General features: G+C 60.0%; 1 protein-coding gene across 8 annotated transcripts; it reads right to left on the bottom strand.

Annotated features, from left to right (window-relative positions):
• Positions 1 to 592: 592 nt before the first annotated feature.
• On the bottom strand, positions 593 to 18,619 carry RELT (RELT TNF receptor). 8 transcript variants are annotated; one of them, XM_055320800.1, is made up of 12 exons: positions 18,539 to 18,619; positions 14,861 to 14,980; positions 7,071 to 7,139; positions 6,068 to 6,142; positions 5,771 to 5,937; positions 5,496 to 5,575; positions 4,623 to 4,880; positions 3,319 to 3,399; positions 2,945 to 3,026; positions 2,523 to 2,780; positions 1,874 to 2,072; positions 593 to 1,745 (listed from the first exon to the last, which is right to left on the bottom strand). In XM_055320800.1, the coding sequence occupies exons 3-12, from the start codon at positions 7,113 to 7,115 to the stop codon at positions 1,698 to 1,700; spliced, it is 1,293 nt and encodes a 430-aa protein (XP_055176775.1). In that variant the 5' UTR covers positions 7,116 to 7,139; positions 14,861 to 14,980; positions 18,539 to 18,619; the 3' UTR covers positions 593 to 1,697. The 8 variants fall into 8 exon arrangements, with proteins under 8 accessions (XP_055176775.1, XP_055176779.1, XP_055176778.1 ...); XM_055320804.1 differs by lacking the exon at positions 18,539 to 18,619 and adding an exon at positions 18,179 to 18,362; XM_055320803.1 differs by lacking the exon at positions 18,539 to 18,619 and adding an exon at positions 16,663 to 17,243.
• Between the last annotated feature and the right edge of the window lie 644 nt (positions 18,620 to 19,263).

Genomic DNA, 19,263 nt, shown 5'->3' with positions numbered 1-19,263 from the left:
ACACAGTTGTCACCTCTGACTACCAGCTTCTCCAGTTTCTTGTAGTTCCCTGGGCCTCTGCACATGCTGTTCCCTGTCTGGCGACCAAGCTTCCACGTCCTCTAGAGCTGTGCTGTCCAAGACAGGAGCCACTGGCCATATGTGGCTATGGAGCCCTTCAATATGCTAGTTCATTATTAAGATGTGCTTTATAAAATACTAGATTTCAAAGCAAAAAGTTAATGGCTCATCCATAATTTTTATACTGACTTTATATTAAAATGAAAATATTTTAGATATATTGGCTTAAATACATTATTGATAACTTTCATGTTTTACTTTTTAAAACCTGGCTATTAGAAAATTTGAAATTACATATGTGGTGTGTACTATCCATTGGACAGCACTGCTTCTAGGAGCTTCAGTGAGAACCCAGCGAGGTGAGGGACCTCCTCCAGCCCCACCTCACATGCTGCCCCATGCCCACCCACCACAGAGCTGGCACCGCAGGGGTAGGGATGGCCTGTCCCACACATGGTACCCGACACACAGATATTTGGTGAATGGACGGGTGACCTGGGAAGAGGCACAGGGAAAGAAGCTCCTCGTGACACCACTTTCCCACCTTTTATTATCCAATAAATGGATGAGAATGTAGACAGGACAGGACAACAGCAAATTTTCAATAAATAAGAGAAATTGGGATGGCAGTGGGCCCCATGCCTGCATGGCCCCACATAAATAACCAGGTTGCTGAGCTAGAGTGGACATAGGAACTGAGCTGGGCAGTCGCCTGCACTGCCCAGGCTGGGAACAGACACACCAACCCCACAGGGACACAGAAACCACGGAGGCCAGAGGTGCCTCTCCAGCCCCACACATGCCTCTCCCTGAAAGCTCCTGAGATCTTGGGGTGGCTATGCAGGCTGGCACCCTGTATCACAGCCCTGCCCAGGTCAAGACTGTTCCAATTTCAATAAAAATAGTGGGGGAGGGCGCAGCAGATACATGCATCAAGCCCCTTCTGTAGGCAGAGCCAGAGACAGGCAGCCCCATGGGGGCCTGAAGGCACAGGCCCTGGAAGCCGCAAAAATGGGGCCAGATAAAGCTACTAATGGGAGGGGTGGCAAAGACTCCAGCTCTCTCTGCACAAGACCCAGGCCAGAGCCTGCAAGGACTGGAGAAGCCTTGGGACTAAAGAGATCTTTCTCTCCCCACTTCCTGGTCAGAACAACTATAACCAGGTGATGGCCAGGGGTTTGCCCACGATTAGAACCAGGGAACCCAGTGTCCAACCCAGTCTTGTTGCTGCCCCTTCCCTTTACAGGGCCTGCCAGAAGAGGAGGGAGAGGTCCATGCTAGGGCCCTGTACAGAGGCAGGGGCAGTTGACTACCAAGGTATGGGGCCAGGGGTGCCAGGCAGAGGACCCCTTCCCATAGCCAAGGCCTAGCGACCTGGTGGTACAGAGGATCCTGCAGGGGCGTAGGGGCAGGGGCAAGGGAGGGGCTCTGAACCTGCTCCTGCACACAGCACCCGCCGGCTGGCCTGCCTCTTCACAGGGGTGGGTGATCCCACCGCCAGGCCTTGGCCTTTGTTGTTCTGTCTGCTGGACCATTGCTTCTTGATCCTCACAGGCTGGGCTGCAGTTCTACCTCCTCCAGGAAGCCTTCAGAACCTCCCAGGGCAGGGCTGCAGCGTCCTCAGATGAGGCCGACCATCAGATAACCAGGTTGCTCTCACTTAGCCGGACCACATAGCGGTTCTCCTGGGAGACGGGAGTAAGGGGTTAGATCCGAGTCAGGGGGCTTCTGGGCTCCAGGAAAGTGGCCCCTGGCCCACGCAAGTCAGGGTTGGCCCAGGTGCCAACAGACACTCTCCCCTTCTGGCCCTCACCTCAGCCTTGTTCTCTGCTGGGGGCTTCAGCCACTTAGTATGGCTTCCACCACTTCCCAGCAGTGCCCGCTGCTCAGTGGGGAGGCCGGGTTGTGGGGAATCTGGGAGATCACCCCCTGAGGGTCCAGCCTCCGTGATAGTCTTCAACTCAGAGGCTGCTGAACTTGACCGTTGCTCCGGAATTCGGGCCACTCGGAACCTGTGAGGAGTGGTGGTGCCATAACCCGCCCCCTCTGGGTTCATTAAAGAGAAAACCCTGGGTATAGAAAGGGCAGTGGCTGCTAGGGTCCCACACCAAGTTCATGGATCAGAGCCTGAGCCCTTCCTATACCCTCCTACCCACAGATAAGCCCCCAAGCGCCCCCATCCTAGGTTGTAGGTAAACAGTCCTTTGGCTTGAGGGGCCCACAGTGGGATGGCTGGAGGCTAGGACCCTGCCCCAGGGCCTAAGGGCTCATGTGAGACATAGCAGAGCTGGGAAGACCAGACTTCTCCCTGGTCTCCCCACCCCTCTTCTGCCCAGAGGCCTACTGAGGCCAGAGAGGGGCCCTCACTGAACACAATGTTCAGGGCTCAAATAGGGTCCCTTATACCCCCACCCTGGGTATAAGGTCTCTCCCTGACCCTCCTGTGCTTGTGCCCACCTCACCTGCCCACAGACAAGATGGTGATCTCGCCCTGGCGTCCTGCCTTGGCCCCAGCCTTGGGAGCCCTGGCCGGGTTGGGCAGGACTCTGGGAGTGGGGGTAGTGGCAGCTGCGGCCTCAGGGGACAGCAGCACCTCGGGCCACTTCTTCTGGCTACAACGGGAGCAGCAGGGGCCAGAGAGTGAGGCCAGGCCCTGCACGGTGTGGAGGTGGTGGCGATGTGGGCAGATGTGTGTCATGCTGGGAGGACCCGGTGGCAGCCTGCAGAGGGCACAGTGGGGAGCGGTCACCAGGGCAGGCCAGTGCCAGGGGGTCCCAGGAGGTAGGAAGGGGAACCAGGGTACCATGGAGGGAACACAGCCAAGTGGGAACTCCCCAAGGAAGCAGGCTGATTACATAAGGGTTTGGGGCACCTGCCCACTCACCTGGGCACAGGCCTGTGGCTGGTCTGCACCAGCTGTTTGCTGTGATACTCCTTCAGCAGCTCCTCCAGGGCCGCCGCATTCTCTGTGGGCAGCTGCAGTCAGAAGCCGCTCTCGGCCAGGAGGGGCACTCCCCACGTGCTCCACACCCACCCCAGCCAACAGAGCGCCTTTTCCTCCACCTCTCATCAGGCAGGAACAAGAAAAAAAGGGGCAGCGCCCTCAGCAGCTGGCCAGGGAGCACCAGAGGCTGGCCCGGGGCATCCCGAAGGGAGGGGCAGGGAACAGTGGGACCCTGACCCCCACTGCTGCCTCAGTTTCTGGGAGGAGACGGGTCTTCTCCTGGGCCTGGCGACAGGATCAGAGCTTCCTCTCACCTTTCTTCTCCGTGATCAGGCGTACCAGGACCCCAATAGTGTCCTCGTTGGCATCCTCAGCCCGGTAGGCAGGGTTGATCCCTGTGGAAAAACGCAAGAACTGTGATCCTGGGGTTTTTTTTTGGGGGGGGGGGGGGTGTCTGGGCTTGACAGCTATACCAAGATGTGGCAGCAGAGGGCGCCCCAGACCTTCCTATAAGCTGTGCTACAGGCCTGGGGGTTTTATGCACTAGCTGTCCTCCAGGCCTCAGCTCTGGAAGCTCATTATCACCACTTCCTGGGGCGGGGTAGCCTTTCTGGGGCCTGATGTCTCCCCTCCCCAGTTTCAGGGAGCTGTGGGCTTTCTGCCCAGACCCCTGCACAAATCTCTGGCAAACTGCCATTCCAGGCTGATCCACTTCCCTTCACACCACCCTGTACGCGTAGCAGGACCCTTAGGGCCCAAACCCCAAGAGCAAGAGAATGAGCCATGGGACCAATCCTAGGCCAGCAGCAGACAGCTCTTAGGACTTGCACCCAGGCAGCAGCCAGCAGTTAAAGGAAGCCCTAGGCTAGGAAAACACGTGCAGTCCCAGGCAAGAGGGCCTGAGCTGCCATCTTCCTGCCCGCCATAGACTGCAGTGTCAGGAGCCGGGCAGGGCCCTGGGCAGCCTAGGGCAAAGGCACCGGAAGCACCATTTCAGTCCTGACTTGGCCACAAGGCTCTGTGGGCAGTGTATCTGTTTCAGGGACCCCTTGCCCTACTGGCCTTCAGGGGACAGCTGGGCAGGGGAAGAGGTAAGGGGCCAAGGGGCCAAGGGCCCTGGGGTGGGGGCAAGAGGAACATATCTCTCCCTCTGGTTCCAGGACTCCTAACTCAAACCACAGCTCGGAGCTGAAATCTGAGCTCCTTGTGGTGCCCGCTAAGGACAAATGCCCTGCCAGTGGCTCAGGTCAGAGGTCAGCTTGAGTTCCCAGAAGGTGGTCCAACCCTTGAACCACATACACGAAACCACAGCCCCTAAGGAGTCCAGACCCCGACAGCTGGGCAGGGCCTCACCCAGGAGAGAATGGGAGGAGAGAGGAGAGAATGCCCTCTGCTCTGCTCCTGTCATCACCTCAGGCCTCTTCACCTTTCCTTCCACTTGATCACTACAGCCCACAAGCAGCACCTCCAGGAAGCCCTCCTGGTTAGCCCTCTGCAGGTCCCTTCCAGTTAGACCCTCTAGGCCAACAGGTTCCCTCGCACAGCCCCCCAGCTGAGCCAGCCTGGGCCAGTCCGTGCCCCCTGGCCTCCCCCACTCAGACCTCAAGCCGGGCCTCACCGCTGCCTCCACCTCCAGGGCCGGGCCCAACCTCCTTGTGGGCCGTGCAGTGGTAGCCCTTCCGCTTGAGCAGGTTACACACCAGGATGCCCAGCAGCCCCATGAGGCAGAAGACAGGCACGATGGCAATAACCGCATACTGGGCAGCGGTCTCTTCGGGGCCTCCCGCCCGGGTACCATTCCCAGGCTGCCGAGTGTCCCCAGTGCCGGTGGTCCCAGCTGCTACCTCCACACCACGTCGGGCCCGCCGTCCCCGCTCTGAGCACCACAGGATGGAGGCACGGAGGAAAGACAGAGGCAGAGAGACCCAGGGCCCGAGTTAAAGGGGGGGGGGGGCACGAACATGTCCAGAGCCACCTATGGCCACCCTCCATTGTGCTGGGGAAGCAAAGGCCACACCTCACCGGCACCACGTGGTTTTGGCCATTTTATCAGCCTGAGCAAGGCCGCCCCATGCCTCAGGGCAGCTAGGCCCCCAGCCCCCTGGTCCACCCCTCATTCTGGGGTGAACAGACAGCATGAGATCTGGGCACACGAATACCGGATGCCGCCTCCCCGTGGCTAGGTCCATGAGTTAGTTGCCTCAGAAGGTGACAATAGGTGAGAGGTGTGTGTGAGAGGGGATAAGGACAGGAAACAGGATGTTAGCTCCTCAGCACCCCGAACTCCCCCCCCGCACCCCGTGCCCCGAGCTGTGGCTGCCGCCTGCTGGATGGTGTCTGCCACTCGGAAATACGGTGCGCAGACACGCTGCCAGCAGAACAACCGAACACATCCTGCCGGACACCCTCTGGCTGCACACCCTTCCCCGGGCTCAGGATTGAGGGCCCCATTGTCCCAGATGGACCAGTCCTAGCCCCATCTGCCACTCACCATAACAGCTGCGAATACCCAGAGGTGTCCAGGGGCACAGCTGACAGGGGACATGGGTGACCTCTGAAGCAGCAAACCACCTACAGAGAGAGAAAACATCACTGAGGCCCAAAAACTATCCTTAAGAAAGGCTCCTGCCAGGCATACTCAATGACCCACCCCATTTTACAGATGGGAAGACTGAGGCCTGCTCAGGGAGGGGGTGAGGCTGGGACCCTAGGACTCTAAGTCTTGGTCACCTAGCCGTGAGCCCTCACAGCCCCCCCACAGCTCACCCGGGCTGGCAGTCTCCACATAGCGTGTCTTGAGTCGCTGTGCCTGGCTGGGCCTCCAACCTCCCTCGAGGACTGCAGCGGGAATGGGGCTGGCATGGACCAGGGCCCCACGAAGCAGAGAAAGTGCCGGGGGGACAGGATCGGCATAGTGTGCCCTGCCCCAGGTCCTGTGGGAAGGGAAGGGTAAGAACAAAGCCAGGAACCAGGCCTCAGGTCCCCGGGGAGCCAGGCCTGGGGAACCCGCCCCTGGCCTCAACAGTCTTCCTAGGACAGGGCAGGTGGGCAAGGCAAGCTCACCAGGCTGGGCTCCTCCCCAGGTGGGCACTGCCAGGGGGTCGTTGATATCGGAGTGGCCAGAGGCCAAGGCAGCAGCTGGAAGAACAGCAGGCAGGACACACTGAGAGTGCAGAAAGTGCTGGGATGTGGCATCTCTGGGGCCATCTGTCCACCACCCACTTCCTAATGCCCCTAGGAGTGGGGACCACTGACCACTCGGTTTCAGGGACACTCTAATCTCAATCCCTTATGCTGTGAGTAAAACCTGCCTGTCCCATGCCTGCGTAACCGTATCTGCTTCTGGAAAGTGCTGGAAAACCCCAGACAGAGCCAGATCAGGATCTCAAGCCCTCAGGTCCCCGAGTTACACCCATTTCAGCTAACCAGGATGATAAGGAGGAAGGGCTTCCGAATTCCTCTTCTCTCAAGTTCCGTCCGCCTTCCGTCCGCCTGCCACCCTCCCCCCCATCATCCCTGGGGCCAAGTCTGGAGCCAGTGCTTCCTATTCTGGGCCCTCAGAGGAGTATTTGGGGCCACATCCTCAGTGACCTCTCCACACAAAGCCAACCGTTCACACTCGCACACCCACACAGGCCAGGATACATCCCAAGGAAAGGGATCTCAGGATGTAGCGCCCAGCACACTCCACTGAGAGCTCCCTCTGCTCCCCATCCCAGGCCTGAACTACCTGCCCTGAATCTCTCCTGCCGTGGGGAGATCTGCCCCACAACCTGTCTTCCAACTTGGGCCCAGCTTGGGAGAGCAGGCAGGGAGCGGAGCCAGCTGCCCTGGAGGGCAGAGGGAGTATCACACAGGAGGCTCTGGGGCCCTCTGCAGACCCCAGACCTGGCTCCAGCCTGCCAAGCACTGGGAGACCTGCACCCAGAGCTGCATAGGCCAGCAGGTGCTTCCTGCAGAGGAAGAGCCGTGTCACCAGCCCTGGCAAGGCTCCTGGCATGGGGTCCCTGAGCACAGAGGGCTGGGGCACAGGGCTCTGTACTCCTAGATCCCATCCCCAACTCACCACAAAAAGGCAGGACAGGGGCCAGTGTGGCCAGCTCAGCTTCATCCTTGGGCCCACGGAGTCACCAGCCTAGGAGAGGAGGACGTGAGGCTCAGCAGGACGTGAGGCTCAGCAGGACGTGAGGACAGGCAGGCAGCTGCTCTCCTCCCCTCCCGGGGCAGCTTCCAGGACAGGACAAGACCAGGGAATTTGCAAGGTGGTGTTGGGCGGGCAAAACTGGGGTAGTCCGGCCCCTCTTCCCCCACAAACCCGAGTAGAGGTGGGGATGCACTGTGTGGGGCTGGCCTCCCAGAGCAGCAGAGGAGGGGGATAGAGTGCTCTGCCAGGCTTGGGGGGCTTCCCTGAGGAGCAATGGCTTCCTTCCCCTTCCATAAATAGGCAGGTGCTCTGGGAGGAAGGAAGCCCGCATCAGCAGTCCTGGGGGTGGGGGGCGGGGGGAGGAGCTGCGAGGGTGTGCAATCCCCTCACGCCCAGACTGCACCTCATCTCTAGCTCCCAGGCTCCCACCACCTGGACTTCCTAGTGGGTCTTGGTTTTCCCGGCTTCCCTGCCTTCACTCTTGCCATGTCTGCCATGTCCTTTCCCTCAGTCATCAAACACCAACATGAAGTCACCTCTTTCTAGAAACCTCTCTACATTTCCATTTCCCCAAAGCTGAGCCCAAAACTCCTGCAGGTCTCCCTGGGTAGGGAGACACCCCCACCATCACAGTCCTAGTCTCCCTACGTGTCCCACCCCCCACCCAGAGGTCTTCTCCACCAAAGGATGTGGAAGGATGTGCCCAACACTGGGATGGGTCTGAGTGCATCTCTGGGACGGGAGCAGACCTCCTGCTGTCACAGCAGCCAGCATTTGGCCTTTTGTCCTCTCTCGGTCACCTACTGCTGTGTGCCAGGCACTGCCCTTAGCACAGGAAACAGCCTAAGACAGACACTGTCCCTGTCCTCGGGGAGCTCACATCCCTGCTGACCAAGTGACCAGCAGATGAACAGGGACTGTTCCCCTGCCAGGTGGGGGCAAGTGCCAACAACCAATAAGGCAGGGTGAGGGTGCAGAGTGAGAAGGCCACTGGCCTAAGGTAAAGCACCCAGGTTCGGAGTATGGTGTCCTCTGGAGAAAAGCCTCCACCCAGTGGGCAGGTGAGAAGAGCAGGAAGGAAGATTTGGTTTAGACAACAAAAGGGGCTGTGGCAAAACAAAGGAGTCCTGTCGCATGTTTCCGGGGGCCTGCCTTCAGGCCCAGGAGGGTGAAGGGAGCTGGATCTGTCGGGCCTCAGCCACAGGCCATACAGCTTCTGACTCCCAAAGAGAAGCCAAGCCACTGGCTCAAGGCCCCTGCAGATCAAGGGGCTCCCCAATTGGAGCCCAGCCCCATGCCGCCCGACGCCAAGCCCAGTGGGAGAAGCGCAGCCACACGAGAGCCCCTCAGGCCTACACCCTGGCCTTCCCACCTGGAAAAGGAGCCAGAGGAAACTGATCCCCATACACAGACCATGGTGGCAGCAACCAAGGGTTTGAATTACACCACAGGGCAGGGGGCGGGCTGCGGGCACAACACCCCGGGACTCTCCAGGTCACTGGCAGCGGCTCTTGGCCCAAGGCCAGCTAAGGGAAAATGTGGGACAGGAGAAGGTCGGGCCACAGCAGAAAGGCAGTCAGCTCCCAACAGGCTGCATACCCAGACCCATCCCCCGACCCGCCCCCTCCTCTAACTTGGTCACAAGTCTTTCTTTCTAGTTCCTGGCCCAAAAGGTCCTTTCCCTTACCCAGGCAGCTCCCATTCAAGCCCTTCTCCCCATGAAGATGCTTCTTCATAGGATCTAACCCACAGACTTGACCATAAGCTCCCAGACTTCAGGCTGGCCCTACAGGGGCTGGGGTAGGAGTGAACAGAGGCACAACATCCACAGAAGAGAGGGCCCCAGGGCCACCTCGAGCCCAACTGGCACCTACAGGGTGACCCAAACCCACAGGGAAGGGCTGTGCAGCTGCTTACCTCCAGGTAAATGGGGAACTGCGATCTCGAGACTTCCAGGAGGAAAATGGGGGTCTGAAGGCCTAGACTCAAAGCCCGGAAGGGCCCACTCAGGCACATTCAGACACTCGCCGCCTCGCGCCCTGATGCCTTCTAATTATGTGCCTTCTAATTATCCCAAACTGGTACTTACTCCAGTCTGGCCGCCGGAATCTCTGCTGACAGCCGCTCCCCCAGCCCCCACACTCAGCTAGACCGAGCCCCCCAATGGACTGTCCAGTCAGGCAGCCTATGCCAGCCACCCAGAACCCCCTCCATGCATACATCTGCTGCTCTGACCTCCCTCTCTGCACCCCCTTCCCCACAAGGCCTCCAGCATCCAAGCCTAGAAGCCTGGAATCTTGACTGAAAACCAAATTCAGATCAAAGCCCCCTGGCTGGGGGGTGTCCCGGAAGTCTCTAACCCCACCCCTCTGCTCAGTCCTAAGGCCAGGTAGTGTGTGACCTTTCAGAGCCTCCAGGGGGCCTCAGGAAGGCGGCCAAGGCTCACAGCAGGGGGCCTCTTCTCCAGGCCTCCAAAAGCCCCCTGGGGCAGAGGAGGAAGTTGGCCTAGAGGCCACTCCTCCCATAGTCTCCTGGCCTGGGCCTATCCGGTTCTCACTGCCACCAACTCCCTGTGGGACTTGAGCCCCTGCTTCACCTTGAGGGGTCTCAGTGTCCTCATCTGCAAGATGGGGATGCTGCTCTTCCAAGACAAGGCTGCGGGGAAGGTGAAATGAGGTAATAAGCCTAACACTGGTCCTGGGTCGGGTGATTTCCACCCCTTCACTCCCTTCTTCCCTTCAGCACCTCTGGCCCAGGTTTGTAATTAAGTATCTGTTTGCTTACTTGTTTGGCTCTGCTCCCTGCTCCCCACCCCACCCCCACCTCGACAGCAGCAAAGGCAGGGTGTCTGTCTCACTCACCGCAACCCCCACCCCCGCAGTGTCTGGAGCAGGGGCCACCACAGGACAGGCTGGGGTGGGGGGCGGGCTTCCTCACAGGCAGTCCACCCCCACCTCCAAAAATGCCCAAACAATTAGAACCAGAAATTCCCTGGAAGAAAACCAACTAGCAAAGCCAGGACCGACCACTGGGCAGTGGAGCCCCAGGGAGGCACAGCCCCCAGGCCTCAGAGAAAGAGGAAGCTGTGACACTCCCCAGCCCTGGCAACTTCCCCTTTCCCAGAACTGTGGGCCCCAGGCTGGGGCCCTCCTCTCCATGCTCACCTCCAACCTCACTGGGCCTGGCCTCCCAGAGATGGCCCACCTCCCAGAGGTCACTCACCACACCTCGCCCCTGGCCCCCAGTTCAGCCCCGACTGCGGCCTGGGGACCCTCACACTGGGACCTGGCCCCTGGCCCTCTCCCCACCACTCTGCCTCCCTTACCAAGGCAATGGAACCTGCTGCTTCCTCCACCCAGAAACCCTTCCCATCACCTGGCCAACACCTACTCTTCCTTCAGAGCTCAGCTCAGAGCCATATCCTCCTGGAAGCCCCCTCCTGTGTTCATCATCCTTCATGTAACCATCCTGTTTACCCGGCCCGGACCCACCCCCCTTCTCCCCCACCCCACATGCCCAGTGCTCAGCACACAGCCTGGCCCTGGGTAAGGAGTAGGTATATATCAAACTGGGGATAGCTGGGGGACCCACGGGGGGTGGGGGGCAGGGTAGGGGGAGATGTGGTGGGGAGAGCAGGGATCAGCAGAGTGCATAGCTTCCGCCAAGGCTGGGAGGACCCAGAGGCTGGGGGGTGGGGGGGCATTGAAACTGGATCTGAGCTAACCTGGGGTAGAACCATCCTGCTTGGCTCTGCTCTCCTCTGGCTCCGTGGCTGTGGACACTCCCTCTCCCACCAAGACAGAAGGCTGCTGTGAGGCCAAGAAAATTCACCTTAAATACTCAGCATGGAGCCCAGTACAGAATAATCCCTCAATCAGCATTCACTGTGCCTCAGTCTCCCCATGTGTAAATCATGGAGCAGGGAATGGCACAAACTTGACAGGCAGGTGTGAGGCATAAAAGATTCTTCTATATTTACACATAGTGCTTGGCCCAGAGCCTGGTACACAGGAGGTGCTGGATTAGCTGAGGTGAAGGTCTGGGAGGTAGGAGGGTGTAAGAGGGGAGAGAGGTCTGGAAGGATAGGTGGTGGGAGTCCAGGTCACACCAAGACTTGGATGCAAGCTGAGAAGCCTACACTGCCCTCAGGGCCTCTGAGAGACTTGAAGGGTTGGGGGGGGGTATGGAACAACTTGCCTCTCAGAGGGCTCCCCGGGCTGCCTGCCAAGGAGGCAGGACTGGGGAGACAGAGGTGGGAGGCGAGTCTTCACGTGGATCAGGGGTTGGGAGGCAGGTATTTCTGTCTCCCAGCCAGGGGCTCTAGGGCCTGTGGAACCCCCCTGCAGCCTCCAGAGGCTGGAGTTGCCTAGGAACACATCTGGACACAGGCCTTCCTTGGCAGTGGCCGAGACAGAAAGACAAAGGCCGCCCATCAATAGAGAAATCCAGGTTAGCAAGCAACCCAGTGGTTCCCTGGCAACTGGGGCTGAAGTAGGACAGTGTCCACAGTGGGCGGCAGGGAGGGCAGCCAGGCATGCCTCTCTTCCATCCTCCACCCTCACAGGGAAGGCAACTGACCCTCATTCCCTTGGGGTCAGTCTGGTTGCTCCACTCCTCACAGAAGAGATGTGCATCCCTGTTTTACACCCAGGTAAACTGAGGCCACAGGCGATCACTGGTATGGGTCACACAGCCAGTGAGTGGTGATGCAGGGCCAGAGCCCAGGTCTGATTCTGCTGCCCACCTCATGCGCACCCCACTTACCCTGCGCCTAGCCTAGGGCCCAGCATCTAGCAGATGTTCTCCAAGTGTGGTCAACTTGCCAGCAGAGGCTAGGGAGCTAGTGGCACCCAGAAGCGGCTCACTAAGAGGCTATTTACAAAGCACCCAGGTGGGCCCCAGGGAAGGAGGTGCTGCCCCCATTCCCAGGGGCTTCTGGGGCCTCCGGGGTTTCCCTGCATCCATAGTCATTTGCATACTGCCTTAGTCTGTGCCAGCTCCTGCAGGAAAAGGCCCTGGCACCTGTGAAAGGCAGGAAGCCCAGGGAAGGCTGGGAAGAGGTGGCCCCAGGGTGGACAGGGTGGAGGCCAGCTCCTCAGGATGCTGACAGGCAGAGATATAGGGAGGCTATCTCAGGGCCATTCAGTGAGAAGGGCACCCCCATTCCCACCGAGGCCTTGGGCAGCCATGGTCTCCCAGGCCACACCCCTTGGGTAAGGACTCCATGCAGATGCACCCCAAATCCTGCAGCAGGGCCACCAGACAGTGGCAGTTCCCTGGCCCCACTGGGTTCTCCCCCTCCACCTCCAGGCTGCCACAGGCCCTGCGCTTTTAGAGGCTCAGGGAGGTGAGGTGGGCAGGTGGGGCTGAGGGAGCTAATTGGCCCTTGAGGCTAAGAAAAAGCTGAGGTGGCCTGACTGGGCCCATCCAGCTCCTCCCAGTCTGGTGTGGTAGGATGCAAACCCTGCCCCTTCCCTGATCTGAGTCTGGGGCAGGTGGGGGTGGAGGGGGGCACCAAACCACACAGTCGTCTCTGGGGCAGAGCTGGGGCTCCCCAAATCTCCTCACTAAGCACTTACTGCATGCCTCATTCCCATTCCAGGCCTGAAAGATAGGGTCCCAGGTTTCACAAATGAGGAAACTGAGGCTCAGAGAGGCTAAGCAGTACCCTATAAAAACTCAGTCTCAAAGGAGACAAGGTTTACCCACCCAGGAGCAGGGGGCAGATGACAGGCAACCCATGTCCTTGCCACACCAGGCCTGGCATTCCTGCTGCTTCTGCAGGCCCTGCTCTGGCCCCACAGCCAACTGCTCAGCACCCTGGCTTCCTGCAGGGAGCCGGGGAGGGCTGGAGGACACCCCACTGCCCACCCACTCATGTTACTGCTACGTCTTCCTCCGAGAAGCCACCTTTGCCTCAGATCCCAGCGGCACAGCTGGTACCGTTCGCCAACATGTCAGGTCAGCCCAGAGTCCACGTAGCATAAGCCCTACCCCATCACCCCCACTGGGTGAGACTTCCAAGAGACTGAGGGGAGCTCACAGGCCCAGGCTGCCCTGTCCTCTAGACTTGGGGTGCCGGGGGAAGAGACCCCTCTCCCCAGGAATCCCAGGCCAGGCCCTAACCAATGGCGACGGAGGGCTGGGCTCAGCACAGGCGGGAGGCTGGGCTGCTGGGCTGCTGGGCTCCCGGGCTCCCGGGCTCCCGGGCTCCCGGGCTCCCGGGCTCCCGAGCAGTCACTCCTGGGTTTAAGCTCTGGCTCGTCACTTAGCTCTGTAACCTTGGGCTACCGGGTTCTCCTCTGCAAACAAGGGCTCTGGCCCCTGCCTTCAGAGATGCTGCGGGGATAAGTGGAGCCACTATAAACAGTGCGGACCAGGGCCTGGCCTGACAACCTCTCCTATTAGTTCTCACCACAGCCCACAAGGGCCAGAGGAAGAGCCAAGCTCAGAATTAAGCAGCATCCAGCCAAGGTCATCCAGCGGCTTGGAGTAAGCAAGGGTGCTTTGGGGAACCCAACATCAGTCCCAGCAGCCTGAGTAGAGGAGCCTCGGCCTCCTAGAATGGCCCCTGGCTGCCCATTTCCCAGTTGCTCTACAGGCCTGTGTCCACCTTCTCCCATGCCAGCTGAAGCCACGGTCCGGAAGGTGGAGGGATGCTGAGCAGTCAGGACCCAGCCCCACAGCTCCAAGCCTCAGTTTCCTCCTCTGTAATTTGGGATAGTTGTGCTTATTCAGCTGACCTCTTGACTGGAGGATGCAGAGTTCAGAGAACAGTGGCTCTTCTTACAATCACGCTTCAGCCCAGATGCCACCTGCCCCTGCAGGAAGCCTTCCCAGCTTCCCCAAGTGGACCCTCCCCTCCCTTGCCCCCTCAGCCACCTGTGATCTCCCTGGAGGGTGGAAGGCACGTGCACGTGCACACAGGAAGCTGGGCACAAGCTGGGCCAGGCCCCTCCCTCCCCTCACTGTTCCTTCTCACCAGTGACCACCCCATCGCCATCGTGGTCCAAGATCCAAGCTTAGGTCCCTCCCTCCAGGAGCCTACCTTCCTTCTCTCTCCACCCACACAGTCAGACCCTGCTTCTAACTGGCTGTAGAGGCCCCTCCATCCCGCTATCCCTGCCAAGTAGCCAGGGCACACACTCACAGCCACATGGGAAGTTTATTTATAGAGCTCTCATCTTTCCCAGGGTGGCCCAGGAAAGAGCTCTGGCCTTCCAGGCAGCAGACCCGGGTTAGGATCCCAGTGACATTAGGGTCTTGCAAGTCCGTTCCCCTCTCTGGGCCCTCCTTTCCCTACTTGTACCTGCTGGCCCTCAGGACATGAGGCTAAAGACGTGAGAGCCTTGAGGGCCCTAATCCCAGGGTTGGGCACACAGTAGGGATGCAGTACTGGCTTCCTCCTGTCCTCGTTGCCACCCCAGCCACTGCCACTAGGGCCAGGCCCAGGCACCCAGGCCCTCGGCAAACAATGGGTACTGAGCTCTGGCAGAAACCTGGTCCAAGCAACCCCCGATCCTGAATGGAGGTGGGGCCAGATGGGCCTTGCTGGCTGATCTTCAGCAAAACCCCTCTCCGCCCCATAACAGAGGGAGGCTGGCCTTTACCCAGCCAGGCTAGGTGAACAGTCCCACCATTTCCTCCTCCCAGTGCAGGCCAGCATGGTCCTTTTGTGGAAACTGATGCCAGAACTGTCAGACAATACTTGCCTCCACCTGGAGACAGGGCTATGCAAGCTCTTGAGTGCCAGACTCCAGCAGCAAGACTGTGTGACTCAAGCTAGGGCTGGTTCCCTCCACGCTGAGTCTCAGCTTCCCCACTGAGCAGCTCTGGAAGGAAAGAGATCCTCGGTCAGTACTGTTGACACCTGAGCCCAGGGCCTGGCACACAGCAGGGAATTTGCTGGCCCAGAATGTCTGGGTATGCAGCACCCAGGAGAGCCCCACATCTGTGTCTGTTGCCAAACTGGTGAGGAGGGACTGCTGGGCAGGTGGGACACAAAAAAGAAGAGGGACTAACATTGGGCTGGGAGGGCTTCCTGGGTGAGGGAGCGCTAAACTCTGAGTGGCCAGGAGGGCTCTAGAAAGAGAAACCAAAAGCAAAGGCAGAGTGGAACTGAGACATCTGGTAGGGAAAGAAGGGTTTGAAAATGTAAAGTTCGAAAGGTCTTGGAAGTGTCAACACTAGGATGAGGAGTCTGGACTGTGTTGTGTAGGCAAAAAAGGAAGTTGCCTAGGGAGGATGCTTGGACAGTGCATGGAAGAACGGGAAACGGAGGCAGAGAGGCCAGTACCGGGGTTTGAGGCAGGACATCAAGGCCAGAGTGGAACATAAGAGGGAGCCCTGATTTTGTGAAGGTGTGTCTCGGGCCTGCTTCCTGCCTTAGGCCACATCCTGGCTGACAGGAAACCTGTAGCAGCAGAGAAGGTAGGTAGGTACCACATCTGGAGGGTGAGAGCCTGAATATGAGGGTTCTGGAGCCCTTGGGAAATCCCAGCACTTCTCAAACCTCAGTCTCCCTCTCTCTGTAAAAGGAGGCTGACCCCATGAGCAGGGGCAGAGTGCTGACTGCCCCTCAAAGTCTCCGCTCCTTGGCCAGACACAGGTGCCTCCGTCCCGCAACTATCAGATGAGTCTCAACTGGGGCCACATATGGAAACCCAGCCTGGCCCCACCATTGTCATCCTGGGAGGCCCCAGTCCCCAGAAAGGTCTAGCTCGGGCAAGGCACGGGATAGGGCTGGGAGGGCCTCCATCAGAGCTAGGACCAGAAGACGCTGGTCCTTCTCCTCTCCCAACCCCTCCCTGGGCCCTGAGCTATTTCCCTGTTTGCTAGGGATGGAAATAACTCAGGGTCAGCCCCAGGAGACCAAGATAACTATTCTGATCAGCCCCAAGAAGCACAACTCCAGTCATTCCAGAGAGGACCAAGGGACACCCTGACCCCAGCTCCAGTTCTCAGCCAAGCCACGAGCAGTGGTAAGGACTAGCAGGGGCCTCTGGGAAGAATGGGGAACTGAGAAGGGGCATAATCTCAAGGTCACCCCCAATCTGCCCCCCACCACAGAGTGTGGGTAGATTTGGGAAAATGCCCCTAGAGCAACTCTGAATAGAGGAATAAAGCCTCTCCAGTATGGTGAAGGTCACTGGGACTCCCAATTATCCTTGCCACCCCCTGGAGCTGGGGCTGTGCTGCTGACTCCCGACACTCTTTGTAGCTATGTGGATGCTTCCAAAGCCAGTTGCAGGCTCTAGAAGACAGGAGACAGGCCTCTCTGGTGACCTCTGGCTAGGGGTGAGACCTGTGGAAAGGGAAGAGGAGGAGGAACAGGAAGGCCACATAACCTACTCACCCGCAATGTTTCAGACATGTGGGCAAATACACACCACTTTCAGAACTCACAAAGGGACACCCTGGCAAGGCCATGCTTATCAGTCCATGTTTGAGAGAAGCAGCCTAGGTAAGCCCTGAAGATATTAGAAAGGTGGGTGGCCCTCTCCAAGCATCTCACATGGTTTTGGGGGCAAAAGACCGAATTCCAATCCTGGCACTGTCCTGTCTCTGCATGACCTTGGGCAAATCACTTTGCTTCTCTGAGCCTCGGTTTCCTCCTCTGAAAAACAGTCACATCTCAGAACCACTGTGAGGATTCAGAAAGAATACACCATAAAGTGTTCAGCATAGCACCTGGCACTGTCCCTCTATCCTCACCCCAACACAGAATGCAACCAACATTTTCTGAAGACAGAACTCTAGGTCCTTTAGCAGGTATCCCCTCACCCCTCCTGGTCTAGAGAGTCCAATTTTCATTCCACCCTGTATAAACCCAAAAGACCCTCTTGTGGGGGTGGGAGCCTCAGAGAGGAAGGGGCCCTGCTCCAGGTCTCCAAATCAGCGACCACTTGGGAACAAGTCCCACGGAAAGGGAACTGAAGGAGACTGGGACCAGTCGAGGTCTATGGATCAGAATTCTGGGCTTGGTCAGAGGAGCTGTACTTCCATCCCCGTCACCAGCAGACCCTGGACCACTGTGTCCCCAGCAGCCAGCCTGCCCCCACCTCCCACTGCAGTCTTCTGCCTGGAGGGAGGGGAGAACAAAGGCAGTTGACCCAAAAACAATAGAGGATCCCAAAGTGATGATTCACAGGCCATTCACAGCCCAACACCTCAGTGTGCAGAAGGGGAGACTGAGGCCCAGTGGGGGCAGGGTCTGAGAGGAAGATGGGCCCAGGGAGAATACAGGTTACTAGGGACAAAGCTTTGCCAGCTGTCTGGGACCTCAGTGCGTGAGTGTGTGTGTTTGGGAGGCGGAGCCTGAGGGCTACTTCAGGGCCCCTCCGCGGCTGCCAGAAGTGTCAATCACCACACCAGATGCCACCCAGCCTTGGCCTCCTCTCCATCCGCCAGAGCAAGTCACAGGGTCCTCCTCTCCAGTGACTAAACTGAGATCCTGAGAAGGGGCAGTCTGCAAAGACCCCTGGCCTCCCCTCCTCCCACGACAAGCAGGTGTTTGAGGTCCCTCCTCCTTGGGCCTCTTACTCATTCTCCTGAGGCTCAAAAGGGACACACACACACACACACACACACACACACACACACTACTTGCTTGACCCAACAAGCACACTATGGCTCCAGTGACTTGGGGGCTGGTTTGTCAGTCACTTGGGGTCCCGCTCCCTCTATTTCACACTCACATTACGGAGCCGCTCTGGCCCTGCCCCGGTCATGTCCCGGGCCACACACAGGCTCGGGGACCGGTGTCACAGTAAGCTGGGGTGGGTCACGGTCACCCGCAGGGGCCTGGGGTCTCTCTCACACAATCACACGCACTCACCGGCCTGTCAGAGGCACACAGAGCCCCTCTGTGTCTCCCGCTTGGCCCCAGCGTCCCCGCTCAGTGTCCCGGCCACACGGACTCCCGGGTTGGGCCGCCTCACGCGCCGTGTCACCCACAGTCACGGGCTGACACCGTTCAGAGCGCCCCCTCCGGCCCCCCCGCGCCGCAGCCGCCCCGTCCCGTCCCGCACCCGTTCCCGGTCTCGGCCCAAGTTTCCCGGGCCGGGGGCGTCTCCGGGGCCCGCCGGCTCCTCCGACTGCAAGTCCCGCCGCTGCTTCGCCATCGCGCACGGCCGGGCCTGGCGGCGGCGCGGCCCGAGAACGCGCAGGTCCCGGGGCCGGGGGCTCCGAGGCTGCGGGGAGCGGGGCGCGGACGACGCCGGGCCAGGGCGCAGGGGCTGGGGGCTGGGGGCTCGGGAGCGGGGGAGGGCCGGGGGGAAGGGCTGGGGCCGCGGCACGCGCCGCGCCGCCAACTTCCTCAGAGACGCGGGGGGGCAGGGGCGCCCCTCGGGTCCGCACCCCTCCGCCGCGGCCCCGCGCGCCCCGCTTACCTGGCCGCCCCGCGGCAGCTCCAGCAGGGCCCCGGGTGGCAGCGCGGCCCGGCCCGGCTCGGCGAGGGCGCAGGCGGCCGCGCAGGCTGCGCGCCTTTTGAATGAATCGCGGCCGGGCCGGGAGGCGCGCGGCCCCGCCCCCGCGCGTCACGGCCGCCGGCCCCGCCCCCGACGTCAGGCCCCGCTCGCGACCCCAGGCCCCGGCCCCGCCGCGCTGCTCGGTGTCGCCGTCTCTCGCGCCCCGCGGGCACTGCAGGGGCTGCGCCGGGAGGAGGCCTCTCGGATCAGCCTCGTGGGGCAGCGAACCGAGAACGAGGGGGTTGCGCGGCGCAAGACAGCCCGCACCTCGGGTGCTACTCCGCGTCCCGTCACCGCTGCCGGCCCAGGCGGGGCCGCCGCTGCCCCTTCCTGGGTCCAGGTTTCCCCCCTGAACCGGCCTCGCGCAGAACCACCTCAGTTTGCCGACGAGGCCGAGGCCTGTCCCTGGAAGCCCCCGCCTGGTTGGTGAGGAAAGCCCAGGTGAAAGTGGATCTATAATGGACGTCCACTCGGTCATCTGCACATTCCTCCGCGCCCAGCCCAGATCCTTCTCCGGAGGCCTTTCCTATCTCCACTCCCCCCTCACCCCATCCTCTGACAGGATAGCAAGTCCCTCCTTCCGGCAGGACAGAGGACACACCGCTCTCCCTTCCCCACCGCCAGCTGTCCACTCCGCCAGTTCCCAT

Source organism: Nyctereutes procyonoides, unplaced genomic scaffold, assembly GCF_905146905.1.
Source record: "Nyctereutes procyonoides isolate TBG_1078 unplaced genomic scaffold, NYPRO_anot_genome, whole genome shotgun sequence".
NCBI lineage: Eukaryota > Metazoa > Chordata > Mammalia > Carnivora > Canidae > Nyctereutes > Nyctereutes procyonoides.
Note: the sequence above shows the minus strand (reverse complement) of the source record. Positions and strands in the feature narration are given on the sequence as shown.

Excerpts from the sequence above, each read along its gene's own strand:
- RELT (XM_055320798.1), bottom strand. The coding sequence starts at position 9,164 with ATGTGCCTGAGTGGGCCCTTCCGGGCTTTGAGTCTAGGCCTTCAGACC. Across the intron at positions 5,938-6,067 it reads CTGGGGAGGAGCCCAGCCTG|GACCTGGGGCAGGGCACACT; the intron begins GTGAGCTTGCCT and ends CCCTTCCCACAG. Across the intron at positions 5,576-5,770 it reads TGTGGAGACTGCCAGCCCGG|GTGGTTTGCTGCTTCAGAGG; the intron begins GTGAGCTGTGGG and ends CTCTCTCTGTAG.